Source organism: Colobus angolensis, unplaced genomic scaffold, assembly GCF_000951035.1.
Source record: "Colobus angolensis palliatus isolate OR3802 unplaced genomic scaffold, Cang.pa_1.0 Scaffold89, whole genome shotgun sequence".
NCBI lineage: Eukaryota > Metazoa > Chordata > Mammalia > Primates > Cercopithecidae > Colobus > Colobus angolensis.
Genome location: NW_012122820.1, coordinates 3,351,332 through 3,379,189, shown reverse-complemented (window position 1 = coordinate 3,379,189; position 27,858 = coordinate 3,351,332). Strand labels below are relative to the sequence as shown.

General features: G+C 46.8%; 1 protein-coding gene across 21 annotated transcripts in view; it reads right to left on the bottom strand.

Annotated features, from left to right (window-relative positions):
* CACNA1C (calcium channel, voltage-dependent, L type, alpha 1C subunit) overlaps positions 1–27,858 on the bottom strand; it is a 659,923-nt gene that overhangs the window by 217,306 nt on the left and 414,759 nt on the right. For all 21 annotated transcript variants that reach the window (XM_011931029.1, XM_011931041.1, XM_011931040.1 and 18 more), the window contains exon 5: positions 24,267–24,406. In XM_011931029.1, the coding sequence (XP_011786419.1) occupies positions 24,267–24,406 (140 nt within the window). The remainder of the gene's footprint in view (positions 1–24,266; positions 24,407–27,858) is intronic.

Sequence of the window (27,858 nt, the reverse complement as noted above, 5' to 3'; positions counted from 1 at the left end):
ATGATCAAGGAGGCTTGATGACAGAACTCATCAGAAGACGATGCTGAGAATCACTGAACTAGGAAGAGGGAAGTTTGGGTTTAGGGGGTTGGTGGGCACACATTTCTCAGAGATGGACTCAGAGTTTGCCATGACAGGAAGAGGACTTTGGGATCACCTAACCCAGTGCCTTCGTTTCACTCACTCAAAGACTATTTACTGAGCTAAGCTATATGGGCCATGAGCCATGCTTGCTGTGCTAGAGATGGGAATATGGTGGTGACTAAAAGGCCTGCGGGCCTTGCCCTCACAGAGCTTGTAGGCAGCCAAACATTAGTCAAATAATCACGCAATGGACGTATAATAACAAACTCTACGAAGAGTCTTAAAGGAGAGGAACAGGGTACCACGAGGGTCCTCCTTCGGCATGGAGGCTGCAGAAAGGCTTTCCAGGAAGTGGTGCTTAAGCTGAAGGCTGAACAGGGAGAGGACCTGGTCAGGTGCGTGCAGGCAGAGGGTCCCGGCACCAGGGCTCTGAGGTCCAGACTACGACGTAGCCTGGATAGCTATTGGACACCCAGGGCTCTCTGTCTGTCAGCCCCATGCTCTTCCTGGCTTTGTTCTGTCTCTTTTTTTTTTTTGACACGGAGTCTTGCTCTGTCACCCAGGCTGGAATGCAGTGGCGTGATCTCAGCTCACTGCAAGCTCTGGTTCCTGGGTTCACACCATTCTCCCGCCTCAGCCTCCCAGGCAGCTGGGACTACAGGCGCCCGCCACCACACCTGGCTAGTTTTTTGTATTTTTAGTAGAGACGGGGTTTCACCGTGTTAGCCAGGATGGTCTCGATCTCCTGACCTTGTGATCCGCCCGCCTCGGCCTCCCAAAGTGCTGGGATTACAGGCGTGAGCCACCACGCCTGGCCTTGTTCTGTCTCTTAAAAGAAATCCCTGGAAAGAGGTTTGAGGAACCAGTTTGTTGCTTCTGTGTGAAGTCAGAGGAAGCAGGTATCACTTGTACTTTCAGGGAAACCAATTCAGGAAGCACACGAGGAAGGCCCTCCTGATAATGTCTTCACTTGTAAACTGGAGGAAATAATCCCCATCTGGTGCCACAGAGGGGCAGGGGAAGGACAGCATTAGGCCAAGATCCTCTGCTCTGCTGGCTTTACTGGGGCAATGTTAACTACAACTTCTCAGCAGACCCAATCCAACAGAAGAGAGGGCTGCGGCACCATGTGAGATTCTGCCAATACGGACAGCCTAGATGAAAAGAAATGGCGAGTCGACTCCAAGCCTGGGAAAAGCCCTCCACACATGATACCCCTGAACCCGATGCAGTCAGGGCTTCCCAGGAGTGGGGCTGACTCTGTATTCTGCTGTGTTTCAAGCCAGCATTATGGTGACAGCCCACTTTCAGGACTGGGGCAGGAGTCAGGACATAGAGTTTTAGCTGTTCCAACAGAGTCAGCTGTTCCATAACTTGAACTGGCTGTCCTTGCAGAATGGAAGAGAAAGAAATACTGCTTAATCCAGATGTCTGATTAGCTGAATGATGGCTGACTGAGACTGGCGCTACCAAAACAAGTTTTGCCTTCTGTATTTCCCAACAAACTTTAGCCAAATCCAAACAAAAAGAGTCACTAGATGATGGGCAAATTCTAAGCTTCCCTACAAATCCTTCCTCTTAGAATTAGATGCCATCTGAAAGAAACAGATTTCTCTTAAGGCAGGTGTTCAAGGCCAGGCACAGTGGCTTTCGGCCTGTAATCTCAGCACTTCAGGAGGCAGAGGTGGGCAGATCACTTGAACCCAGGAGTTCAAGTTTACAGTGAACTATAATCACACTACTGCACTCCAGCCTGGATGACAGAACAAGATCCTATCTCTAAAAAAGGAAAAGAAAATTTAAAATAATTTTTAAAAAAACTTAAAAAAACAACCAGGTGTTCAAGTGAAGGGCACTGTCCTTACTGTGCCCACTGAGCCCCATAACTGCCCTTGAACCTAACCTTGGACTTGCAACGCAGATTCTAAGAAAGTGTAGATCAAACACCAGCTTCTCCCAGAGGGGAATCTAGAATGAAGCTTTCCATCCTCAGCTACGTCCTCTATCTGAGAAAATACTCTCGGAGAGTCTCTCCCTTCCCCAATGAGAGAGGCAGATGTACCCGGGCTTTCCCCAGATGGTCAAGGTTCCCTTTCTTGAGGCCACCACAGACAGCTACGCCATCCCTCACATGTGCATCTTCCAGGCACCTACGGAGAACCTATGAAGCACCCTGCTGGTTGCCATGGGAGGCGGGAAAAGGAGGAGAGTGCAGTGGTTGAAGAAGAGGGACCCTTGGAACCAAAGGACTCCAGTGAATCCCAATCCCACCACGTCTCAGCCACGTGTCCTTGTACCAACGATTGACCTCATCTTAAAGACAGGATGATCGTTTACCTATCCCATAAAGTTGCTGTGAGGATTAAACAAGCTAATTTGTGCAAAGTGCCCAGAACAACGTCAGGCCCACAGTAAAGGCCACGCCAGTGATAGTCATTGTCATTTGAAGTGTAGCCTTACAAGCATGACACAGGTCTCAGGGGGACCCTTTAGGGTGAATGAGCACATAGGTCCCCTAAGATCTTGTCAAAATGCGGATCCTAATTCTCCATCATGGGCGGGGAATGAGTCTGCATTTCTAACCAGGTCTCAAGTGACACCGCAGCTGCTGCTCCACCAGACAGCAGCCAGGCCCGGGGGCACGCTGGCCGTCCTGGGAGGCTGCAGCAACCTCGTCCAGTCTTGTTGGGGTTCTGAGATGCTCTCAAGCAGTGACTGGATTTTTGCCTGCATGGGGCTTATCCTCAATACATCACTTTTTCAAATAATTTGTATAATCAGTAAAGTGCGTGAAGCCAACACTGGATGCAGAAAATACCATACACTAACTGGTGTGAGGGTCCTGCGGGATTATTTGTTAAGTTTTTAATTTTAATTTTAATTTGTAAACACATGGTCACTGCAGAGGGCCAGACCGGGAGCCACATACCTGTACCACACTGCTGGGGAGCACAAATGATGTGTGAGTGCCTCTCCTCCCAGCAGCAGTAACAGCCATTCAACAGAGTCATGCAGAGAGTCACAACCCAGTGCAGCAGCTTTATAGGTTTGAGCAGCTCCACCTGAATTCCCCTCTCACTGGTGGCTTCTGTCACTGCCACTCTCATGGAGCTTGTATCCTCAAGGTTACCGATGGCTCCAACGGGCCCATCCATGCCTTGGCTGGGCCATCATTTTCCTTGACCTATTTGATATTATTGATGACTTGCTTCTTTTCAAAATGGTCTCTCCTTGTCTCCATGGCAGGGCACAATTTTGGTTCTCCTGCAACTCCATATTTAATTCTTCACCTCCATTATTCCCTCCCTCCCTCCCTTCTGGGCCTCTTTGAGTCTGAGGAATATCACAGAGGCAAAAATGATGCAGTCCTTGCCTATGAGCTAGATGGGGAGGCAGTCATGGAAACAGTTCATTGCAAAACCAGTGATAATATTCCTAAGAATTATGCCCAAAGGACTGTGGAAGCATAGAGGAGGGGAGAGACTATCTTCACCTAGGAAAATAAGAAAACAGTTCCCAGAAGCGCGGACCTGTGAGCTGTGTCCAAGGGTGGAGCTTCTCTCTGCCCTTTTATTCTGTTAGTCTGCTGCCCTTTGTGTGGCTCTCTCTAAACTCTCCCTCTCTCAGAAAATTCGTGCACTTCACTCCTTCCTAAGAGTCCAATAGTCACCACTAAGCAGATGCATCCACACCTGTCCTTACATTTATTTTCTTTGTCCTCTCTTCTGAGTTCAAGACATGCTTCATAAACCTACTAGATATTTCTATGAGGTTGTCCCACCATCTCCTCACACTCAAATTAAGATAATTGGAGATGACTGGTGCTTTTTATGAAGGCATGATGGGGTAAAGAGAACCACAAGGGTGACCTGGAAGTGGCAATAACAGTGATCTATTAGCACCACTGGCTGAAGAAGTGGAAAGAGTGGTTACAGAAAGTGGGAAGGAGAGCATTTTGTAGAAAGGACCATCCAGAGAGGCTGTGACAATGCCAGCCCAGACCTGCAGGGAAGGATCTGGGGATGGAAGAACCTGACCTCACTCTGCTCCCACCTGCTGAGCTCTTGCTTGGCTCTCTATGGACTGAACCCCACTACAAGCTGGAGATGAGGCAGCCTGTTGACGGAGGCCATCTGGTCAACTCCCCAGCCAGAGAGCAGAGTGGGGAAGGGTGGAGAGCAGATGTGGTAGTGCAGTTGGAGGATGGCTGGCAGACAAGACAGAGTCTTGTCTATGTGCCACCGTTACCCTTCCATTAAGCCAGGAGGAGGTATTCCATCTGGAGGGCTTCTAAGTTTTGTGAGCCAACAAGTTCCCTCCCAGGGACAGTGATCAGATAAATCTCCTCTTACTATAACTCACCAGCCAACTCTGGGTCCTCATCTTCCAAAGTCATACCTGACTATGTCTAAAAACGAGTGCTCCTTTTAGCATTTGTGGTGGTGACAATCACCACGGCCATCATCAGGTTGAGACTACTAGCCCACGCTTACTTCTGATCTCCATGAATCATGTTGCACTGGCTAGAAGCTGGAGATGTGATGGATCTCACAGATCGTGTTTTCTGCCTTCATTTGGCTGATGAAGTAACAGACACTTTCAATGGTCTCACGGGCTTAATGGCTTTCAAAAGAAAATAGGTCTAGAACTAGGGAGGCAGATAGTTCTCCCGTGGGGAGGGGAGTAAGCTGATCACGCTGAGCTTCCAAAGTGTCTAACGCATTTTCTTACTGGGAAAAAAAAGCTTCCTACAAACAGGGAAAGAACTAGAGCCTGTATAGCTTTCCTACAGCCTCAAGTTTTATGATTTTTGCATGTTCTCATTAGAGTGTCCTTATTCATTAGAGATTTTCATTTATTTTTAATTGAGCCTTTCCATATTAATAAATTCTGCATCCCACACACAGTATGAGGAACACTAAAGGAGGGTTCTTGTCCTAGGAAAGGGATGGCAGATAACTGGTTCCCCAATAAGTTAAAACTTTAGGAGTAATTAAAATATCAGCCTCCAAGTTGAATTAATTTTTTGTATTATCAATGTGGACGGAAAAGAGAAGTTCAGAGAAAAAGAGAGAAAAGAAACCCTGCGTTAGAAGAAAATTGCATATGGTGAAAGGGAGACAAGATGATCTAAAGCAAACAACAACAGTAATAATATTAACTACCATTTCCCGAGGACTCAGCACCTGCTGGGCACCCCTGAAGTGCTTTACATACGTTGTTTCATTTAATTCTCCAACCATCTTGATACAGATAAAATAACTGAGGCTTAGGTAAGACAGATACATTGTCCCAAATTACACACTTAGTAAATGGCAGAGTTGGAGTTAGAAACCAAGCCAACTTGAAGCCGCAGCTTCCACTCCTTAGCCTTTATCCAGGCAAAATGACCACCACACGGCACACATGTGTCACTTCTTGGCCCTGCACCATGGCAGATGTTGCTCCTTCCCTCTGGTCCTGATGGGGCCTCACAATGCTTCTCAACAGTGCATCTCTCACGACAACTCTAATCCATTGGAAGTGGCTGCATCATGACGGTCATCCCTCTGTGCTGCCTCCCTATTGGTGGCAAACTGTAGTTTTCTGCTCCAGGCAGAATAAGGAGCAGATCTCTTTTGGCATCTGCCAATGATGTAGCTACCTGGGCCTGTACGTTTGCTTCTTCTTTTTTAAATATTTTTTTGGAAAAAACTGTGAAATATACATACAAAAAATGCAAGAAAGGGAGATGCTACAATGTATGATCTATCACAAAACAAAGAGCCATGCAACTATTACTCAGACCAAGAAATAAAACCCCACTAGCTCTGCCGCAGCCCCGCTTACCCCTCCTGCACCAAGATAACCACTATATTATGCTTCCATAACAAGTTAATACGTAATTCACCACATTCATTTAAAAATAATGATTCTGTCAGTAGATGTAGGAAAAAAAATCTCATAAATGTGAGCATCCATTTATTCCCTAATATTCTGCACTCTTTTCTGCATTTCCAAATCTTTTCAGTCTCTGTGTATGATTATCAGTATTTTTCCCTGCTCTCTCTCTAGTTCAACAACTCTGTTTTCAGCAGTGCCAAGACTTCTTTTAAATCCATTCACTGCACTTTTCATTTCAGTGATTGTATTCTTCATTTCTAAAATTTACATTTGGTTCTTTTCCATATCTGGTTCTTTGGAACATTACCAGTCCTGTCTTTGATATCTCTGATCGTGGTAAATACAGTTACTTTCAAGTCTCTATCTGATAATTCCAATATCTCAATTCCCTGTGGGTCTATTTCTATGGTCTATAGTTTCTCTCTATTTTCACCCAGGTTATTTTGTCTCCTTGTGTATCCAGTTATTTGGTATCATGAATGAAACCTTAGTTTCACAAAACTGCTTTTCAAAATAATTTCAAAATGTTGATGATGGTATTCTTCTCCAGAGAGGATTCATATTTGTTTCTATCAGGCATCTTTTCCAAGTTCCAGAAAGATTTAGAATATTTTGTCCAGCACTTCTAATTATCCTCAGCAGGACAGTTGATCTGAGTCATCTCAGCTACCATTTCTGAAAGCAAAAGTGACCTGCACTTCTTTTTTTTTTTTTTTTGAGATGGAGTTTCGCTGTTGTTTCCCAGGCCGGAGTGCAATGGTGTGATCTCAGTTACCACAACCTTAGCCTCACGGGTTCAAGTGATTCTCCTGCCTCAGCCTCCCGACTAACTAGGATTACCGGCGTGCACCACCACACCAGGCTAAGCTTTTGTATTTTTAGTAGAGATGGGGTTTCACCATGTTGGCCAGGCTGGTCTCGACCTCCTGGCCTCAAGTGATCTGCCTGCCTTGGCCTCCCAAAGTGCTGGGATTACAGGCGTGAGCCACTGTGCCTGGCCTGGCCTGCACTTCTTATGGGAGAAACTACCTAGGGAATCCAACTATAGCTTTTCCTGCCACACTCACTCCCAGAACCAGACAACTGGATTTTGAAAACAAGGATATATTCTAGAGCATTGGAAAAATCTTTGCCAAATTCTCCTACTGCCAAACCCTTGACAGAGCCTCTTGGAGTGAAGTTTCTGAGGACTGGCTGTTTGCTGAGCAATATACTTGATAATGAGGCCAAACAAGAGGAAAGGGTGGCTTGGTCACACTCACTGCAAATCCTCACTCCTCCCTTTAGAAATATAAAAAATGGTATACTTTTGGGGAAAACTTCAAAATATCTCTATGGTTTTGGTGGTAAATGAGAGGTACTCACTACAGAGTTATCTAGTTGAATGAGTTACTGAACTAGTCCTAATTATGCCTCTCTAATGATTTTTTTCTGGCAAATACCATTAAACCCAGGCAACAGCTTTCTTTTCCCTGGATGTTCTTCAGATGGGGTGTAACAAAGAACCAAATTTGTTCATTGCTGCCAACTTACACTAACGCTACACCGTAAGCTAATCTTTCTATGTAACTCAAACAAAATGCTCTTAGGGTCACATACTTACTTATTTTCTAATTCTGGCTCAAATCACTATCACATCAATAGGGACTTCGGCACTAACCAAATTTTCTATAGTGGGAAAAATCTCTAAACATCATGCTTAGATTTTCTTTTTACATATATTTTTGGAGGGATTTAGTGGGGGAAAATGCCAGGCTATTTCCTCTTCTGCTATTAGTAACAGTGTGACCTTGACAAGTCATGTTGCCTTTTGGGTCTAGGTTTCAATATCTTTAAAAGGTGGACGTTGGATGACAGAGTGCAATCTGGCTCTAAAATTTTCTAAGTTGTTATTTTCCAAATAAAGCAAGATTCTGGTACCGTTCCTTTTTCCAGTTACTACAGTGCCGTATACACAATAAATCCTCAGTAAATGTGTGACATACAAAGTAATATATAACATGTCACATTATATTTCATAATATACTATAATTAAGAACGGTTTCCTGAGTGCAGCATAAGGAGCTACAGTTCAAGCACACCACGGCAGCCCCGTGGAATTGAGAAGGCAGAAATCAGGTCAGAATGTGGGAAGCGGAAGTGGCTGTGGCGGGACATCCGGAAGAGACAGCGAGGTAGATACGGGGCCCTAGAAGTTTGTGTAGGGGTTGCCTGCGTGTCCGTGGCTTAGAGCTGGGTTGTACAGGTACAGGGGCCCTAGAAGTTTGTGTAGGGGTTGCCTGCGTGTCCGTGGCTTAGAGCTGGGTTGTACAGGTACAGGATGAAACCAATGAGGCATATCAGATAGCAGCACTTTAGGGTTGAGAGCAGAAAAGAAATGGTGTAGGTTAATCAGTGCTGGGGAAAAAGCAGTGTCAGGAGGTTGGACTTACGACCCTGAAATTGTGGAGAGACCTAGTTAACATCTCATTACCACCCTGGACAGATGACTCTGACACTGCGAGGGCACCTCCTGGGAGTAAGGCCCTTCCTCTACAGTGAGACCCACTCTAGATCCATCCTGGCAAAGCCAAAATCAACGCCCTGACAACATCGGGAGGGGAAAATTAAATCTGGAGGTTGAGGGGTTTGGGCTTTCAATGTGTCAACCCCAACAAGCATAAAACCAAGCCTACACATGTTCATGGTGACCAGCCAGTGGTTAAACTGTCTGCTGAAGAATCAATACTTTCAGGAATATGAAAAAATCCAGAGTCACAACAACATATTATCCATGATTCTAATATTTGGTAAAAAGAAATCACTAGACATATAAAGAAATGTAAAATGTGATAGTCAAGGAGAAAAGCAGTCAATAGGAAACAAAAAATGAGATGGTTCAGATGTTGGACTTGGCAGACAATGATTTTAAAACAGCTATATATATGTGTGTGTGTTTGTGTATATATGTGTGTGTGTGTGTATATATATATATATATAGAGAGAGAGAGAGAGCTACATATGTATCCATATATAGATACATGTATTTAAAGGATGGAAGAAAAACTGATTAAATGAAATAAATGAGTATATGATCTTAAAGGCAGAAATACAGAGAATTCCACAAATAAATGGGAATTATAAAAAGGAACAAAATGGAAATTCCATTATTGAAAAGTAACTGAAATGAAAAATTACGAATAGGCTTAATGAAGACAGAGACATTAGAGGAAACGTGAGTCAACTGAAAGAATATAACAGAAATGAACCAATCTGTGGAACACAGAGAATAAGAGACTGAAGAAAACAGAACAAAGCCCCAGGGACCAATGAGATACTATAACATGGCCACACACTATGTATAATAGGAGTCCCAGCAAGAGAAGAGTGAGAATAGAGTAGAAATAAATATTTGAAGAAATGATGGCCCAAAAAGTCCCAAACTTGAAAACTTCTCATTTATGAATGTATCTGAGAAGCTCAGAAAACTCCAAGTAGAACAAATATAATGAAAATAACAATGACGCACATCATAGTCAAACTGCTGAAAACTGAGAGAGAAAATTTTAAACCAGTCAGCAAAGAAAGAAACATTATGTGCAGGGACATAATAATAATACTACTAATAATAATAACATCAGGCCGGGCATGGTGGCTCACACCTGTAATGCCAGCACTTTGGGGGGCCAAGGCAGGTGGATCACAAGGTCAGGAGTTCAAGACCAGCCTGGCCAAGATGGTGAAACCCCATCTCTACTAAAAATACAAAAATTAGCCGGGTGTGGTGGTGGGTGTCTGTAATCCCAGTTACTCGGGAGGCTGAGGCAGAGAATTGCTCGAACCCGGGAGGCGGAGGTTGCAGTGAGCCGAGACCGTGCCACTGCACTCCAGTCTGGGCGACAAAGCAAGACTCCATCTCAGAAAAAAAAAATAAATAAATAAATGAATAAGTAAAAAAAAAAAATCAATGACTTCTCATCAGAGATAGTGGAAACCTCCGGGAGAAAATGGAACATCTTTAAAGTTCTAAAAGAAAACACAAACAAACCTGTCAATCAAGAACTCTATACCAGCAAAACCATTCTTCAAAAGAGGATGGCAAAAGACACGTTCAGATAAACAAAAGCTTAGCTCATTTGCCAGCAGCAGACCTACATTATGGAAATGCTATTGGTTGCTTCAAGATAACGGGAAATTACACCAGAAGGGAACTTGGATCTACAGAATGTGCAGCGGAAGCACCAGAAACAGTAAATAAGTAGGTAAATGTAAAATGTTTTATTTTTCCCCAGAAGTGACTTAAAAGACAATTGACTAAAGTAAAAATAATAAGATTGCTGGGTGGAACTTACGATATATGTGTAAATAGAAGACACAGAGCAGTCACACAGGACAGGGGTTGAGTAAGTGAAATTCTATGATGTTAAGGTTATTACGCTGGTAAGCGTACACTTAAAATAGGTGAATTTTATTGAATATAAATCATGCTTCAATAAAGTTATTTTTAAAATGATGTATAAGTCAGGTGCAGTGGCTCACACTTGTAATCCCAGCATTTTGGGAGGCTAAGGAGAGCGGATAACCTGAGGTCAGGAATTCGAGACCAGCCTGGGCAACATGGTGAAACCTTGTCTTTCCAAAATATACAAAAATTAGCCCGGTGTGGAGGTACATGCCTATAATCCCAGCTACTTGTGAGATGAGGCACGAGAATCATTTGAATCCGGGAGGGGCGGTTGCAGTGAGCCGAGATCTTGCCAATGCAGCCTGGGAGACAGAGAGCGACTCGGTCTCAAAAAAAAAAAAAAAATCAAGTATAGAAGGTCCCGTTCTCTGATCAGTCCAACTTGGAGCCTGAGGTAGACAGATAGGGAGTTGGACCCACAGAGTACTAGCAGCTAATAGTTGCTGAACCCTTCCTGTGTGTTTTACACAATTCTATTGCTTTAAAAGCATTTACTTATTTAATCCTCACAACAACTCCATGAAGCAGGCAGGTGTAATTTTAGCCCCCATTTTATAGATCAGGAAATCGAGGCACATAGCTAAGAAACGGTGGCTCTGGGAATTTGAACCTAGTTAGTGGGATTCCACCATCTGCGTTTTTAACCACTAAGTGTCATGAATCAGCACGAGAGAATCAAGCAATCATAAGACACATGGGGGCTCACATTCTACGTATTGATCACTTCACAGGACGCTGGCCTCACTGGATCTTCCTTTCATTCCCCCCTCACTTTTCTTTCCAACATTGAGAAAGCCTGGGTCACTTAGAAGCCTACGTGGCCTTTGTTATTGTCATTATTTTTAATCAGTCATCACCTTGGCTGTGATTTCATGTTTGGGGGTCTTCAGACACAAAAAGGAATCCATTATGGAGCTTCCTGAGTTTAAGAAGCCTGCCTGAGGCCGGGCGCGGTGGCTCAAGCCTGTAATCCCAGCACTTTGGGAGGCCGAGACGGGCGGATCACGAGGTCAGGAGATTGAGACCATCCTGGCTAACACGGTGAAACCTTGTCTCTACTAAAAAATACAAAAAACTAGCCGGGCGAGGTGGTGGGCGCCTGTAGTCCCAGCTACTCGGGAGGCTGAGGCAGGAGAATGGCGTGAACCTGGCAGGCGGAGCTTGCAGTGAGCTGAGATCCGGCCACAGTACTCCAGCCCGGGCGACAGAGTGAGACTCTGCCTCAAAAAAAAAAAAAAAAAAAAAAAGAAGCCTGCCTGTCTCTTGTGATGATTATACCACCTGCCATGGTCCTGGGCTCATGAGGAGTGCTTAACAAATACCTGCTTTTATTTTAGGACCTATTCTCCCACCTCTGGACTGTGTGATTGCTACTGTATTGGGAGCGGAAAGAGTGGCATTTGCCCCGGGTCATACTCTGTCAATGACACCTTCAGGCCTAGAATTGGTCGTTAAAAAAGAAATTCTTAGGTCACTGCTATTCTCTACCATTAAAGCACAGGATGATAATACTGAGAGGAATTTTAGGGGTATTACAAGTTTTTTTTTTTTTTTTGTATTTCTGGAAAATGCAATTTAATTAATATAGTTTACATCTACCCGCTTTCACTAAATCTCAAGAGATTCAGGAAAGCTGTTGCTGACAATAGAAGATAAGTCTAACAACTTCTGGGGAAAATATATGATCAAGGCATTCTTTCTGGGAAAATTAAGTGAATACATATATTATTTTTAAAGAAAGTATTTCTATTCTGCACAAGTGTTGATTAGTAGGACTATATGGTCTAATAAACAGCTTGAAGAAGGCATTCTACTTTTTTTGGATGTCTCCTCAATGCAGTTGATGGTGCTCACGGTCCCAAGGCTTTTTCTGAGTTCAGCTTTTCCATTATCCTCCAACAGTAGTACATTTTAAGAATACTCAGAATTATCCCAGCTTAGAACTTGAAGCAACCCTGAAAACTCACCTGACGACATGCTGTTCCAACCCCCCATAGCTTCAGAGGGAAGATGTCGACAACTTGTGCCAGATTATTCTCCTCTTTTCTGCCCTGACACACAGCTTGACACCCCCTATGATATGAGTATATTTCCTGTTTAATCCTCTGCCCGGGTCAACACAATGCGGCAGAGATGAAGAGACAGACCAGTGGCTCATGTCGCTCGATGGCTGGCAGATAGCAGTCACTGAATACATGCTCCTGACTGGTGGCATGTCTGAGGGAAGATAGACCTTTCTGTCATCATCAGTATCATCTGCTGCTGCCACAGACCACAGTGTTTGGTGACCTTTTTGTGAGAGGCACAGAACCATTTCCCCTGGCTAGTGTTGAGATACAGACACACACACACACACACATACACACACATATATATATCAAAATTATATATATATACGCACACACATATATACACACGCATACACGCATTTATATACACACACACATCAAAATTATATATATACACACACATATATATACACATACACGTATTTATATATATACACACACACATATATCTCAACATTATATATATACACACACACATATATATACACACATTGATACACATACACACACACACACACACACACGCACCCCAACATGTTTTTCCCCTCCCAATGTGATTCTGTATATCCTTGGGGTCACATACCACACAGTCTACCGGGGTACCTACAACAGAAGTGCAACAGCCTTGGTGGCTCTGAAATGTTCCCAAGCCAAAAATTAAAAAAAAAAAAAAAAACCTAACTAACTCACTCACTAATATGCAAGGGGGTGCTCAAGAAGTCAGCTGACCGAAAATTACGCATGATTAGAGGGGCAACTGCCACGGTGAAAGGTGAGCAGGGTAGGCACTTACAGGCTAAAACTCTAGGGCGAATACAGTTGTACCCCTCCCGTTTTACAGATGAGGAAGCTGAGGGTCAGAGGTTAAATGACAAGGTCACACAGCTGGCCAGACTCAGATCCCTGGTCTTCTCACCGGCAGGCCGGAGTGCCTCCCACTCCATCACAACTCCTGAGGTGACAACAATACTATTTGCCGTCAGGCCCTGCCACCCAAGGGGCTCACAACTCTTGAAATACAAAGAAGGCAACAGGCAAACTATGAACCACTCTCAATCTCCAGAGCCAGGCAGGGAGCCCTACAGCCCATTCCGCTTGGCTCAGGAAGCTGTGCTCCCTTCCAAACAACAGAAACCAAGTGCTGGAGGGAGTTATCCCAACTGGAAAACAGTCCGAACAAGATAGCCTGGATTTGCCTATCTCTAAATTAGGGATAACATCCCTGCGTTCCTAGACCACTGGGCCGATTCGTCAGCTAATCAAGCTCTTTGAGTCTGAAGGCCTTGAACGGATGCTGAATATTGCTGGCAGTTGGAGGTAACCCTAACATTTCTCACTGCCTCCTACATTTTGTTCTCAAATCAAAAAGAGACCAGTTCGTGACTGGAGGAATGTGTGTGTGCCTTAGCACACATGTGACATTCCTGTGTGACTGCATGCATTCTTTGCCATGAGGACTTTTTACCCTGCTGTATCTAGAACACTAAATAATAAAGACGTTCTCAGTTCAGCCACATACTGTTGTGGATATTCAGTAACCCCTCAGTGAAACTCCTCTACAGCGGAGGCGGGAACTTGTGAGTGTGCTTACTGTGTCAGTCAGCTCACTTTGCTGCATGGGGGGCCTCTTGCCTTTCTATCTGGTGTGGTGGATCCTCACAACCCACAGTGTCCCTCTCCAAGAGGTCTCGGGTGCTGGGAGCTCGTAGGACTGTCCAGGTGGAATCTCCTCTTTATCCACGGCACCCCTCTCACTCACTCTTTGCAGATTGAGAAACTGAGGCAAAGCACCTGGCAGGGCAACAGAGAAGTCGCAGCAATGCCGGGACTCTGAGTGAGCCCTGAGCTGCTGGCCCAGGCGTCTTTCAGGGGCACATGGGAGGTGGCCGGGAAGATAGCTGCTTAACTGGGGAGGCAGTGGTCAAGGGGAAAGCCTGTCCGCATTGGGAGATCAGGAGACACAGGGGAGAGGGTGGGCCTGGCAGGTGCTAAGGGGCAGGGCTGGGTGTGGGACCCACCCCATTCTCAATTCTATTCCTGAGAGGCAAGGCTCCTGCAGTATGAAGGGCCACCCCCCGCCCGCCCCCTGCTGTCTCTGGCTGCCCTCCAGGGTGCTCTGCTCCGTCTGCAGAGCACAAGCCCAGGCTGCCTGGGCGGGAAGGCAGGGAGCCAGTTCTGGGGGCTTCCTCCCTCCTGGGGAGGCTGGGAGACCTGGGGGTGCCAAAGATCAGCAGCCCCGAGGGTTCCCTCACCATCGCCATCAGAGTCCCCTTGCAGACCGTGCAGGAAGCAAGGGTCCTGCCCACCTGCCATCGGGTCACTCTGTGACCTTGAGAACGTCATGTGGCCCTCCGGCCGCAGAGCTCCTCTCTGTAGAATGGAAACTCGGTTGGACTAGCCTAGTCCCTTCCCGCCCAGACATTCGGATTCAGGACCAGTGCCATGAGACGCATACAGGGGACGAGGTTTGAGTACCTCCTGTGGCAGTGAAAGAAGTGGGAGGGAAAGGGCTTAGAAGATGTTACAGGGACCATCTCTGATGAGCAGGCAGAGGGACCAGGCAGCCTCCAGCGCTGTGTGAAGGAGAATGAGGGATGGCCTCGGGGGTGGCCCCCTGCACATGCCCCTGTCCTCATAAGCAGCTTTGTAAATGTCCCCTCATGCCGTTTAAGGGTATGTGGCCTGGAAGACCCCTAAAGGACAAAGGGGATAAAAAGCAAGAGGAAGCAAAATAGAAAGTGAGGGGAGAACGAGGTCCAAGTCCAAGGACATAAGAGGGGGTGAGAACACGGGGTGGAGGGGCCGAAGGTCTGCAAGCAGTGAGGATACAGGCTGGTGTGGGGAGGATGGGCATGTGGCAGGAGAAAAGGGATGCAGAGGCCAGCCGGTCCAGGCGCTTCAAGTCCCAGATGCAGGACAAAGTCCAGAGGGAGGGCAGACCTGCCCAAGGTCCCCAGGCTTGTTTGGGTGAATGCAGGACTGGAGGCTGGGTCCTCTGCCTACCCAGGCTTCTGCTCAGCTACACCAGCAGCGTCCTGTGGGCACTTCAGTGTTAAATCACATCAACCAGAATTAAAGGGAGGTCTGGGAAGATGAGGACACAAGCAGTGGAAAAAGCAAGGGATGGGGAGTGAAGCACTGTGGTTTGAGCCTCTTCCCTGACTCTGGGATCTTCTCTGGGACTCCATCATATATCCGTTTCAGGGGCTGAGTTACACGATTTTGAATATCTGCTCTAGAAAGATGTTCTCTTATCAGTCCAGGCTGGGAGGCGTCCTTAACTGCAGGTGAGGTTCAGGAGCTGTTTGCAGGGACCATGCCTGCTGCCTAGCCTCCTCTCTTGCACAATGCGGCACCACCCGGGCCAGAAAACACTTTCCTGGGAGCCACAATGGGATTGCAAATCTGCTGTGCTCAATTTACCAACAGCAAATTTCAGACAGGACGGCATGAGTGCCTTTAAACCATCAAAGTGTGAAAACACTCAGAAAAGTTGCTTTTAGTAGCTCTAATACGCCCCCAGTGGTCTGATTAACTGGCACTGCTTGCTAATCAGTGCGGCCAGTTTCACAATGACTAATCCCCAGGAGGGGAGGACCCGTCCTGGGAGGAAAACTACATCTCAGGATGAGTGTGGTTCACCTGGGGACTTGGCACTCAGGTGAGTTTTCAACTTCTGCAGCAGGAATTTTTAAGTCACTATTCATCGTCTCAGTAACAATTTTTTAAAAAAGAGTGTTCGGTGTCAAGCAGCATAGGATCTTCTGGCAGTGTGCTCAGGACAGAGCAGGATGGCCCAGACCTGGCCTCTGGGATGGAGGTCATGCAGGGTGGGAGAGAGCAGTGGCAGCTTCGGTACGGCTCTGACCCCAGCTCTGCCACAGGGTGGGTTCGTGAACCTCCCTGGAATTCAAGATCCATGGTCAGTTCTGACCTCCTTTTATAGATTTCCAAGACACGTAGCTGTCTCTGCAGTGCAGTTTTCTGAACGTTTCGTATGAAGAGTGAACAGCAGTGGCTGTTTAGAGAACTGCCTCTTGGCATGCCATCCAAGACGCAGCTCAGTCTGCTCACTGCGGACTTTTGTCTCCTGGTTCTCACTACCTGTACTTCCTTTTCAGTAATGGGTTGGGGCACCCCACACCTATGCGCTGGCCGAGGCTGGCCCGCATTGGTGACCTAAACAAATGAGGTTTTCACTCTCAGACATCCTTCCATCCCCATCCCTGCCTCTTCCACACAAACCTCAGGGCTCATCTCTGATACGTCCTCCTTCATAAAACTTTTTGGACTGCCACGGTCCCTGGTAAACTCTCCCCTTGAATCCATTTCATCATCTACACTACGCAAGTCAAATAATCATACACATGCCTCTCTGGTGATTTTTGGTCTCAAGTTGCTATTTAACTCTTGAATATTCCTTCTCTTTTAAAGTATATTTGTTGTCTCTTGAGAATGATCTTGTCCTCTACTTCTAGGCTACTTATGTAACATAATAGAATGTAACAGCTATCACTTAACTGAGCACTTACTATAAGCAGGACACCATTAAAGCGCTTTGCATGCATTAACTCATTTAGTCTTTCCAGCAGCATATGAAATAGGTTCGATTACAATTCCCATTTTACATAGGAGGAAACGAAGGCACAGAGAGGCTTAGTAACTTCCCTAAGGCCACAGAGTCAGTAAGTGGCAGAAGCCAGCAGTCTGATTCAAGAGCTCATGTTCAAAACCAGCATGTCTTAAGCCTTTCCTTGCCTTCTATATGGTATCCACTCCACCGACATTTGTCTACTAACTGGTGCTGATTTGTTTTCAGGAAACAGTCCTCACCTGAGCAAGGAAAAATGGCAGCATCTGACCTCTATCCACACATGATCCTCAGTGTTCCTTCTCACCTCTCAGGATGAAAGCAAACTGCTGTTTAATAGTGAGCTGTTCTCTATTTTGTGTGCTTCCAGATACAACATTTTACTGACAAAAGGGACATCCTGAAAGATCTAATCTTGTAAAGACTCGCATACTAGGAAAAATGTATTCCATGAAAGGCCCTTAAAGCGTTCCATTAGGACTAAATTAAAATCACATTAACCAGGATGAAAGGGAAGTCTGGGAAGATGAGGACACAGGCAGTGGAAAAAGCAAAGGATGAAGAGTGAAGCAGTGTGGGCTTTAGCCTCTGCTCTGACTCAGGGATATTCTCTGAACTCCAAAATATGTCAGTTTCAGGGGCTGAGTTACATGATTTTGACTCTCTGCTCTAGAAAGATGTTCTCGTTTCAAATCTGGACTGGGAGGTCCAGATTTAAAACTGGATGGTCCTTATGAAAACCGGACAGGTGTTCTGTTTTGACTGATGGGAGTGCGCTATCGACCTCTGTCCCCGCACCTAGCTTCATGCCCGGTTCACAGGGGCTGCTCAATAAACATTCATGATGGGTGAAGCGTGTCTTCCAAGGCTAGTGCTGGTCTTACACAGAGGCGATATTTCAGTTCCCTTCATCATCAGATCAAGTCTAGGTTGCTGTGAGTTTTCGTCAAAGACCCTACGCATCTTTCTCATCCCCATCTGTCTTCTCCCCTTATCAAGCCCCTCCTGAAAGTTCTTCTCCAGAAGGCATATGAGATGAAACGGAAAGGAGGAAAGGACCCCTTGCTTACTGCTTCACAAGCAAACGTACTCCTTGCATATACATTGCAAGTATTTCAGCACAACTCTCCCTATTTATTGTTCATCTCGCTGTATAACGTTGATTCCTCCATATGGCTTAGCCTTTGGTGTCATATGCATGGTTCACAGCACTGCTGCTGCGGGAGACTGGATGCTCACAGCAGAGGGAACGGATTCTGTTACTGCAGAAGAGTCTCTATGAAGGCAAATGGCCAGATCTTTCAACTACACAGAACTCCATTGGATGGGCCAATCTGATTTTCACCTCCATAGCGTAATCAAGCCGTTAGCCTTACAGCCTCACGGTGTGCATCTTGAGGGCCACGGCCACTCTCCTTCCTTTGTGTGATTTCCTGGAATGCCTCTCCTCACTCATCCTTCAAGTTCCCTCCCAAATGCTACCTTCTCCAAGAAGGCTCTCCCAATTCTCCATCCCTGCTCCCCAAAATATGGCGTCTCCAATGCATGCTTGTCACAGAATTCATCACATTGCACATCTTACCTAAACTTTGCTTTTTGGCATCTCCAAGTTTTATTCTATCTAATCACTTTTATGAATATTTTTTCTTCTACTACACTTCAAGCTCTCTAGAACACACTTAGCGTCTGATTTACTTCTGTATCTGCTATAATGGCTAGTAAAACCTTACATAAAGTACTCAGTCGATTTTGTTGAACAAATTGACAAATGACTCATGGACTTGTACTCTCGCAATCATCTATTTCCACAACCTGTGATCATACGATTTCAATGACATTTAGTACATTTCGTGCATTTAAAAAAATGCAACTTTTGGAGCCTCTAACACTATTGGTCTAGAATTGCAGATGTCAAAAACTGCCCAACGAACCTGTTTGTTGTAAGAAAAACCCTACATATCTACATATCACCTCTATACCTTTCTTCATATCACCCAATTGTCATGAAGACCAAATGAGACGGAAGAAGTAAAGACCCTTCGGAAAGGCCAGCAAAGGCACCTGTCCAGGAAGCTGGCAGCACTCACATCATTTTAGTGGAGTGGGTGACTCTTAGGGCCTGTGATGTAAAGCCATGCCAGCCACCATGGGCGTCCGTGTAACCACGTTTGTTCATTCTACAGATATTTATCACCTTTATTGTCGGTGCGGAGGGCACAGCTGTGAACACAACTAACAAAAACTGTTGGCCTCATGTAGGTTACATTCTCATGAGGTAAGGGATGATAAGCAAATGAACACGTACACATATAGAATGGCAGATGGTGAGAGGTGATGTGGGGAAATGGAGCAGGGAAGGGTGGATGCATGGGGTGAGGGGACGGCATCAGTGGGGGCAGAAGAGGTGCGCAGGCCTTTGTGGAGAGCTGAGCCAAGGGTGTTCAGACAGAAGGAGCGGCGCCGGCCACCACCCCACAGTGGGGTGAGCGTGGAATGTTGGAGGAATAGCAAGGGGGTCACTGTGGAGGGCTGGTAAGGAGGGAGAGGGGGGGAGGGTGAAGGAGGTGAGCTCAGGGAGGAAGAAGGCGTGAGATTGCAGGGCCTATGGGATTTTGGCGCTCACTCTGGGCAAGTCATGAAAGCGTTGGAGGGTCCTGAGCAGGGCAGGAACGTGATACGACTTGGCTGTTCAGGGGGCTGTTTGAATGCTGTGTTAGGTCCAGGCTCTGATAGGGGTTGAGGCAGAGACTCCTGCAGGAGGCTGTCGCCATCATCCAGGTCAGAGGCGAGGGCAGCCAGCGCTGAGCCGAGTGTGCAGGTGGTAAGAGACAAATTCTTGATGTGTTTGGAAGGTAAAGTTTGTAGGATTTTCTGATGGATTGTATGCAAAGAGTGAGAAAAAGAAATAAGTCCAATAAGGCCTGAGAAGCTAGAAGGATGAGGCTAGCATTTACTCAGCTGAGAAAAACTTTGGGAAGACTGGGAGTTCTGCCATGGGTCTTGCTAAATGCAAGATACTTATTAGCTATTCAGACAGGAGAGGAATGGAGTCGGCAGATAGAGATGCAAGTCTGAGGTTTGGAGAAAGGGTCTGGGCTGGTGACACACAGCTGGTGGTTATTGGAAGACACATAGATTATATTTAACACCAGGAGGCTGGACGTGATAACTAGGGAGTAAGTGTGGACACAGGAGAGGTCTCAGGATCTACCCCTGGAGCGTCCCAATGGTGAGAAGATGAGACAGAGGTCAGCAAAGGATTCCAAGAAGAAGAAACAAGCACATGAAGGGCAGAGCTAAGAAAGAACAGTGTTCCGGGGCAGGGCGCCCTGTAATCCCAGCACTTTGGGAGGCTGAGGTGGGTGGATTATGAGGTCAGGAAATCAAGACCATCCTGGCAAACGATGTTGAAACCCTGTCTCTACTAAAAATACAAAAAAAAAAATTTGCCAGGCGTGATGGCGGGTGCCTGTAGTCCCAGCTACTAGGGAGGCTGAGGCAAGAGAATGGCGTGAACCTAGGGGGAGGAGCTTGCAGTAAGCCGAGATCGCGCCACTGCACTCCAACCTGGGCAACAGAGCAAGACTCCATCTCAAAAAAAAAAAAAAAAAAGAACAGTGTCCCAAGGGTCAAGGGTAATAGTGGCTCAAAGACAAGGAGTGATCAGCTGTATCCAAAGCTGTCAACAGATCATGTAACATGGCCCTGGAGCACAGAGCACTGTGTGCAGTAATGGTGATCACTGATGGTCTGGACAGGAGATGTTTTGGTGCAGCAGTGGGAAAGAAAGCCCCATCCGAGTGGATTCAAGAGAGAATGGATTCAAGGATTTAAGAATCATAGACAACAGGTAGAGGCAACTCTTGAGGAGTTTTGTTGAAATACAGAAGGAGATAACCTATGGTTATGAGAAGTAGAAGAAGGAGGCATTTGTCTAGGCTTGTAGTCAGGGGAGATACTGGTGACATCTTTGTAGATGACACCGACCACACTGGTGCAATGCACTGATCCACCATGGTCTGCATGGTTCCCTGTTTCAAAAGCTGCACAGACACTATTTCCAGCAAGACAGGGCAGATGGCTGGATGAGCTGAGGAAGTCACCATTTTACTGGTGACCCACAGGAAACCAGGCACAGTTGTTGCTCCTATGCATAAGCAAAAACAACAGCAAAACCATCTCAGTGTCATCATCCCTAATGGCGAAAATATTTTCCTGGACTGCACGGCAGGTAATATGAGGGCTTTGCATTTGAGGCCTTCATCCTCTTGAGAGAATTCCTAGCAGTGTTACTGCTTCCTGACCACTGCAAGGCACAACTACCTTACTTAAGTGCAGATGGAGACAGGGCTCCGTCCTCGGGAAGTTTCCTCTGTAGTGGAACCCAAGTGACCCAATCTAATCTAATTCTTCCTTTTAATGCACTGTAGCATGAGAGGCTCTCAACCATATTCATCTCTAATTAAGAATCTCTGGACTACAGCAATTACTGTAGCTACTGCTGTTGATAACAATCATCTCCTCAGTCTCTTTGTGGTCGGCTGCTATGCGTTCTCCATCGCTCACCCATGCTTCTCTGCAGGTTCAGCACACTTCTTGGCCCCGTTATCTTTGAGGGTGGCCATGTGACTTGCTTTGGCCAGTGGAATGTGAACAGCTAAGACAGAAGCCACATTTAAGTATCAGCCTTAAGCTGCTGGTGCGGTTGGCTCTAGGCCCCATTTTGTGAGCATCTGCCCTCAGCCATGACAACTATAAGGCCTACCACTGAAGGTGAGGGTTCCTTTGACCTGGGCTCTGGAATTGAATGGCACGCAGAATGAGGTCAAGCCCAGAGTCCAGCTGTGGGCAGAGGAGCTGCAGCTGATCACCATCCTCAGGTGCCATGAGCCAGGTGTAAAAGTTGCTGGTTGTAAGCCGTGGAGAGTTTGGGATTGTTTATTCCTACAGCAAAAGCTGACTGATATACTCTTTTATTAGACTGTCAAATTTACCTAGTGAAGGAACCATGCTTGTTCTTTATGATATGCCCTAATACCCCTAATAAGAATTGTAGGCCCCTAATAAGTATGTAGATAACAGGCCAAGGGTCACTGTGTTCATTTTGCTTGGTTGGCTGGCATTTGGAATTAACTCCTAGTTCCTACTGACACACTGGCAGTACCATTACCAGCTCCTTAAAGTCATGTTCAAAGTCACTGTCATCTTCCCTTCCTGCTTCCTGATTTGGGCTATTGAGTTATGGCTGATTGACAAGGAAAACCCAAATAATTTAGGCTTCAGAAAGAAGTGGGTCCTGGCCATGATATACGCAGTTTCTATTCCTAAGTACTCCCAAACAGTCAAGGCTGAGTAGAGAAAGCCGGCTTTAATTGTGCTTGTGTGCTCAGCTCTATGTGCCTTTTGAGCGTAAGACAGGCCACAAGCTTTGCCCAGGGAGTCCCACTGCAAAGAAAACAAACTCTTGCTTTTGCTTATTCAGTAGGTTCCCTTTGCTTATTTAGAGACTGAACTAGGTATTGTGTGGGAATCAGAGGCAATAGAAGGCACAGTTCTTGGTTTCAAGGGGCTTATAGTGTAGTTTAAGAGACAGGATATATGTGTAAAACTCCAAGACAATCGGCCGGGCACAGTGGCTCACGCCCGTAATTCCAGCACTTTGGGAGGCTGAGGCAGGCGGATCATGAGGTCAGGAGATTGAAACCATCCTAGCTAACATGGTGAAATCCCGTCTGTACTAAAAAATACACACACACACACAAAAATTAGCTGAGCATGGTGGCAGCACCTGTAGTACCAGGTACTCGGGAGGCTGAGGCAGGAGAATTACTTGAACCTGTGAGGTGGAGGTTGTAGTGAGCCGAGATTGTGCCACTGCACTCCAGCCTGGGTGACAGAACGTGACTCCATCTCAAAAAAAAAATAAATAAATAAAATCCAAGACAATCAAGAGATATATACCACTTAATTCTTTAAAAGAGGCAGTGTGGTGTGGTAGGAAAGAGAGCTGGTCTAGAAATCAGGAGACCTGATTCTAGTTTTGGCTCTATTGCTAGTAAGTCACAGGAAGATCTTTTCACTGTTCCATGCATGAATAACTGGTTAATATAAAGCCCCTCACATTTCCACGGTTTCATGACTCCATGAGATACCGACCAGCAGCACACTGGGTACCAAGTGCTCAGTGCACGGCATGGGTAGGAGAGACTGTGCATCTGGAGGTCATCTGTCTTCCTGTCCCTCACCCCAGCTCCAAGCTCATCTGGTCCTAGCCTAGTCTGAGAGGTCTCCTATGTCTTGAGTCATGGGCCAAATCTATTGGAGCTGAACTGAAAGTAAAATTTAATTAAATGAGTCCAGAATTGTTCTCAGACACCACAAACTGAAGAGGAAAGAGTAGGAGGAGTTCTCCTAGAGTGGACTGAGCCCCCAGGAGCACCTTGGGCTGGGGTTTGCTGGCACCTCCCTAGGGGGCCTGAAGCCACTGTGTTCAGTACCTGGGGTACATCCATAATAGGCCAGGCTTCTGCAGGAGTGGCAGAAGAGGTGTTGTCCATGTGACTGACATCTGGGTAGACAATACCTCTCCAAACCCCTCCCCTGATTCAGAGAGCTGAATACCCTCCTCTCTTTGGGTAAAATCACTTCTCACAATGACAGGCGTGGTGTCCCCAGTGGGGCCCCTGAGGCCTGGACTGCCCTATTTGACAGGACGGGAGGAGAGGGCTGGGAGAAAGGTTAAAACAGAACTTTTAGAACATCCACTGATGCTTTCCTGATTGTTCTTTGGAAAAATACAGAAAGTAGAGCTAATCTCATTGGCTAAAGTGCTCTGGAGCCTCGGGGATTAGCCACCTGGCTCTTCTGCTGCAAAATGTATTTAAATCCCATCCCAGGGCCTCCAGGGTGGCTCAGATGGCCACGGGATTACTTCTTTTATGTAGTATTCATGTGGCTGAGTGACTGCTGTGAACTGTCTCCAGGAGTTTCCAGGAGTTGGGACCACAGTGTGTTTTAAGGTACTTACATCAGAGTTGGGTTCTTCAGCTCAAAGGAACTCATTTTAAAACAGAAACAAAAACCCCTCCATTTATATGAAATCAGGTCCCTTTGTAGAGTGTTCTTGGCAGTTCAGCAAAGGACAGCAGAAGGTGGTGAGGAGATAACACCGTACACAAGAACAGGCTTCACTTACTTGGGACTCCGGACACCAGCCGCAGGGGGCGCAGCACGCGGAAGGCCCTCAGCGCTTTCACATCAAATCCAGCCCCTTTCCCTCCGAGAGCGTTTGCCCCGTCTGCTTTGGTTGCTTGTTCTAAAATTGCACTAAAAAGCCTAGAAGAGAGGAAAGAGAGAAGGACTGTCAGGACTGGATTTTTTTTGCCCAGCTGGGGCTCTGACCTCTGGATGCAGCCCGGAAAAGCAGATCGTGCAGGAGTCTCCAGCCCAGGAGTGGGCACTGTGGGCGTGCGTGGAGTCTGTGGGTGGTTGTAAGCTGACATCCCCTCAGTGTGGGTGGTGGCCATGCCCAGGGTGCCACCATGGCCCAGGGAGGCCTGAGCGAGCTGAGGGGCAGGCCCTCTGTCATCATAAAGGCATGAGCTGGATAGGCGCTGGACAAAAGCAGGAAGCAGGTGATGTCTGTCGTCAGTCCTCATCTCCTTGAGGAGCCCTCAGCCCTCTCCATGATACCCTAGTGCCCCTCCCAGGGGTGCCAGCAGCCACGTGCTCTATTTCGCCACCTCCTTTCTTCTAGAGACCCCCTCTCTTTGACTTGTTCTTGGCCCATGGAAATCTCCTTTTTGCTGGCCTCCTTTTTGAGGCGGGTGCTGCACAAATGAATGAACGGTTCAGTGGTTAAACAAGAAGGTCTCAAGTGGGGCAAAACCACACGTGCATGTAACTGAGATGCAGGGCTTTCAGCCCTGCCACTGTAGGTCTGAGCTGACATATTCACTCCTCCAACAAACAAGAACACCTGTGACGTGTCGGGCACTGTTCTAGACACTGGAGCTACAGCAAAATGGACAGAGCCCTTCCCCTCACGGAACTTACATTCTAGCAGGGACAGAGACAATAAACTGAGCAATCAGTAAACAGATACTGCAGCTTAGAGTGATGAGTGCTGAGCAGGAGGGGCAGCGAGGGGCTCTGCAGAGAGAGGGTGAGAGCTGCCTCCCTTCCCACCTGAGAGGTCTGCACAAAGAACTCCCTGCAGGTGACACTTGAGCAGAGGCCTATGGGAAGTGAGGGTGGGACCCACTTCGTTATCTAGAGACTGTTCCAGGCAGAGGAAGCAGGTGAGCCAGGGGCCCAAGGGAGGAGCAGGGTGTGCGTTAGAGGAACAACAGCGACCAGTGTGGCTGGAGCAGGGCAGGGAAAGTGGAGAACTGTGGGAGAGAAAGTCAGAGAGGAAATAGGGAACCCCACCAGGTGCTGGTATCCTCTCTGAGACAGAAGCCACCGGGGGACTTTGAGCAGGAGAGTGACATGATCTAACTACAGGTCTAAAAGAATCATTCTGCTGTTGTGGGAGACTCTCCTGTCGAGGGCGAGGTCAGAGACCAGCTGCTGCAGTCACCCAGGTGCGAGACGCTGGTGGCTCAGAACGAGCGGTGGTGTTGGAGGTAGTGAGAAAAAGTTGGATACCAGATTTACCTTAACATAAAGCTGGTGGGACTGGCTGATGGACTAGATGTGAGGTGTGAGAAAGAGAGGGGAATCAGAGAAGATTCCAACAGTTTGGGCGTGAGCAACAGGAATGATGAGATATGGTGGAATGGACATCAAGGGTTCTGCCGAGACCTTCTTGAAGTTTGGGTTGTTGCTTGGACATCAAATGCATGTCTTGAGTTGGTTCTACTGTGTCTGGAGGTCAGTGGGGAGGTCCAAGCTGGAGACAAAAGCGCAGTAGCTGCATAGTTCATATTTAAAGTCGAATGGTATGTGACTACCTAGGAGGCCAGCGCAGAAGGTGAGGATGTGAAAGGACCCAATCCTGCAGTGCTCCCACACTGAGGGGTCAAGAGAGGAGAAAGCAACAAGAGAGACTGATGAGGGACGGCTTGCAGAGCAGGGACATGGAGAGAACAGCGCCCCACGAAGCAGGTGGTCAGTGAACAGGCGGTGGTGTCACATGCCGCAGAGACACGGCTGGACACCAACCGCTGGGTTTACCAACATCAAGACCATCCAGACCTTGAAGGCATCTGTGTTGGTGGAGCGATGTGGGCAAACGCCTAGCAGACACAGGTTCAAGAGCGCATGGGAGGAGTGGGAGACCGTGAGGATAGACAGCCCTAGCCAACAGAAATACGAGGCAAGCCACAGGTGTGAGCTGCATGTGTAATTTACCTTTGCTAGGAGCCACATTAAAAAGTAAAAACAGGTGAAGGAATTAACAGTGATCATAGATTTTATTTCACCCAACAGAGCCAAAATATTATCATCTCAACATGTAATAAATATAAAAAATTATTCATGAGACATTTGTCATTCCTTGTCTTGTAACTAAATCTTTGAAATATGCTGTATATTTTATACTTATGATTATTATTACAATTCAGATTAGCCACATTTCAAGTGCCGAATAGCCACATGTGGCTACCATAGAGACAAGTCTTTTGAGAAATTTTGCTGTAAATGAGCAGAGAAAAAAAGGGGGTTACTAGAAGTGGGAGTGGAGTCAAGAGGGTTTTGTTTCTGAATGGGAGATATGACAGCATTTTTCTATGTGATGGGAATCATCTAACAGAGGCAGAAAATGTGATGACATAAAGTGAGAGAGAACCGCTGCTGGTAGGACGGAGCTCCTTCATTGGCAAGAAGGGGATGGGTGCACATGAAGGGTGTCCACCTGTGCAGGGGCACAGCTGTGTGCCATGGTTCCGTAAGAAGGCACATTGTCAGCACAGACGCATGGTTGTGGGAATATATGAAAGTCCCCTTCTGACTGCATCTTTCTCAGGAAACTGGGGAACGAGGCCATCAGCCAAAAATGTGAAAGGGGAAGGAGATGGGAAGTGTGAAGACAGAGGCAAGGGTGCTGAAAGAATTCTCTCAGAAAGCAGAAGGGTGAATGGAGTGGAGACAAAGCAGGAGGGCCCTCAGGTGTCACCAACGGCCTCCTCGAGGTTGGAGGTCATGAGTGTAAAGTGAGACTCTGCTCAAATTTGCAGATTTCTTGACCCTTTCCAGGTACCAAGCAGATCTCTGGTTGGACTTGATTAGGGTTGGTGTTTTTCCAGGTGTGCAAGATAGACAGAAGACTAAGAATGCGCTGAGCATAAATGAAAGCCTTGAGTGAGTGCAGCAGTGGCACATGGCATCTGCGCTGGCTGGAAGGAGGGTGGACATGGTGGCAGGGATGAAGAGTGCGGTGGGACAAAGGGATCGTGGGAGTCAGGGTGAGAGAGGGAGGGGACAGGAAAGACAGTGGTGCTGGTTAGACAGTAGGATGTATAGATTTGGGATTATGGGGTAGGTGTTATCAGTGGTGACAGGGATATTGCCTATAACCATGGGAGTGGGCCTACTGAGATAGGCTCCCCAGAAGGCAGATATCCAGGAGCCAAGAAGCTACTGCAGGGAAGGTAGAGAAGAAGTGAGTGTTGGAGTGAAGTAGAGTGAGCCAAGAGCCCATGTCCTAAAGGCACAAGGAGGGGTGACTCAAAGGTCTGCAGAAGGTTGCAGTAAAGAGAAGTAAGGCATAGAGGATCTGATGACACAAATGTCAAAAGGGAAGGGGGGTGCAGTGGAGCAGAAATCAAGAGCTGGCAGGGCCCCCT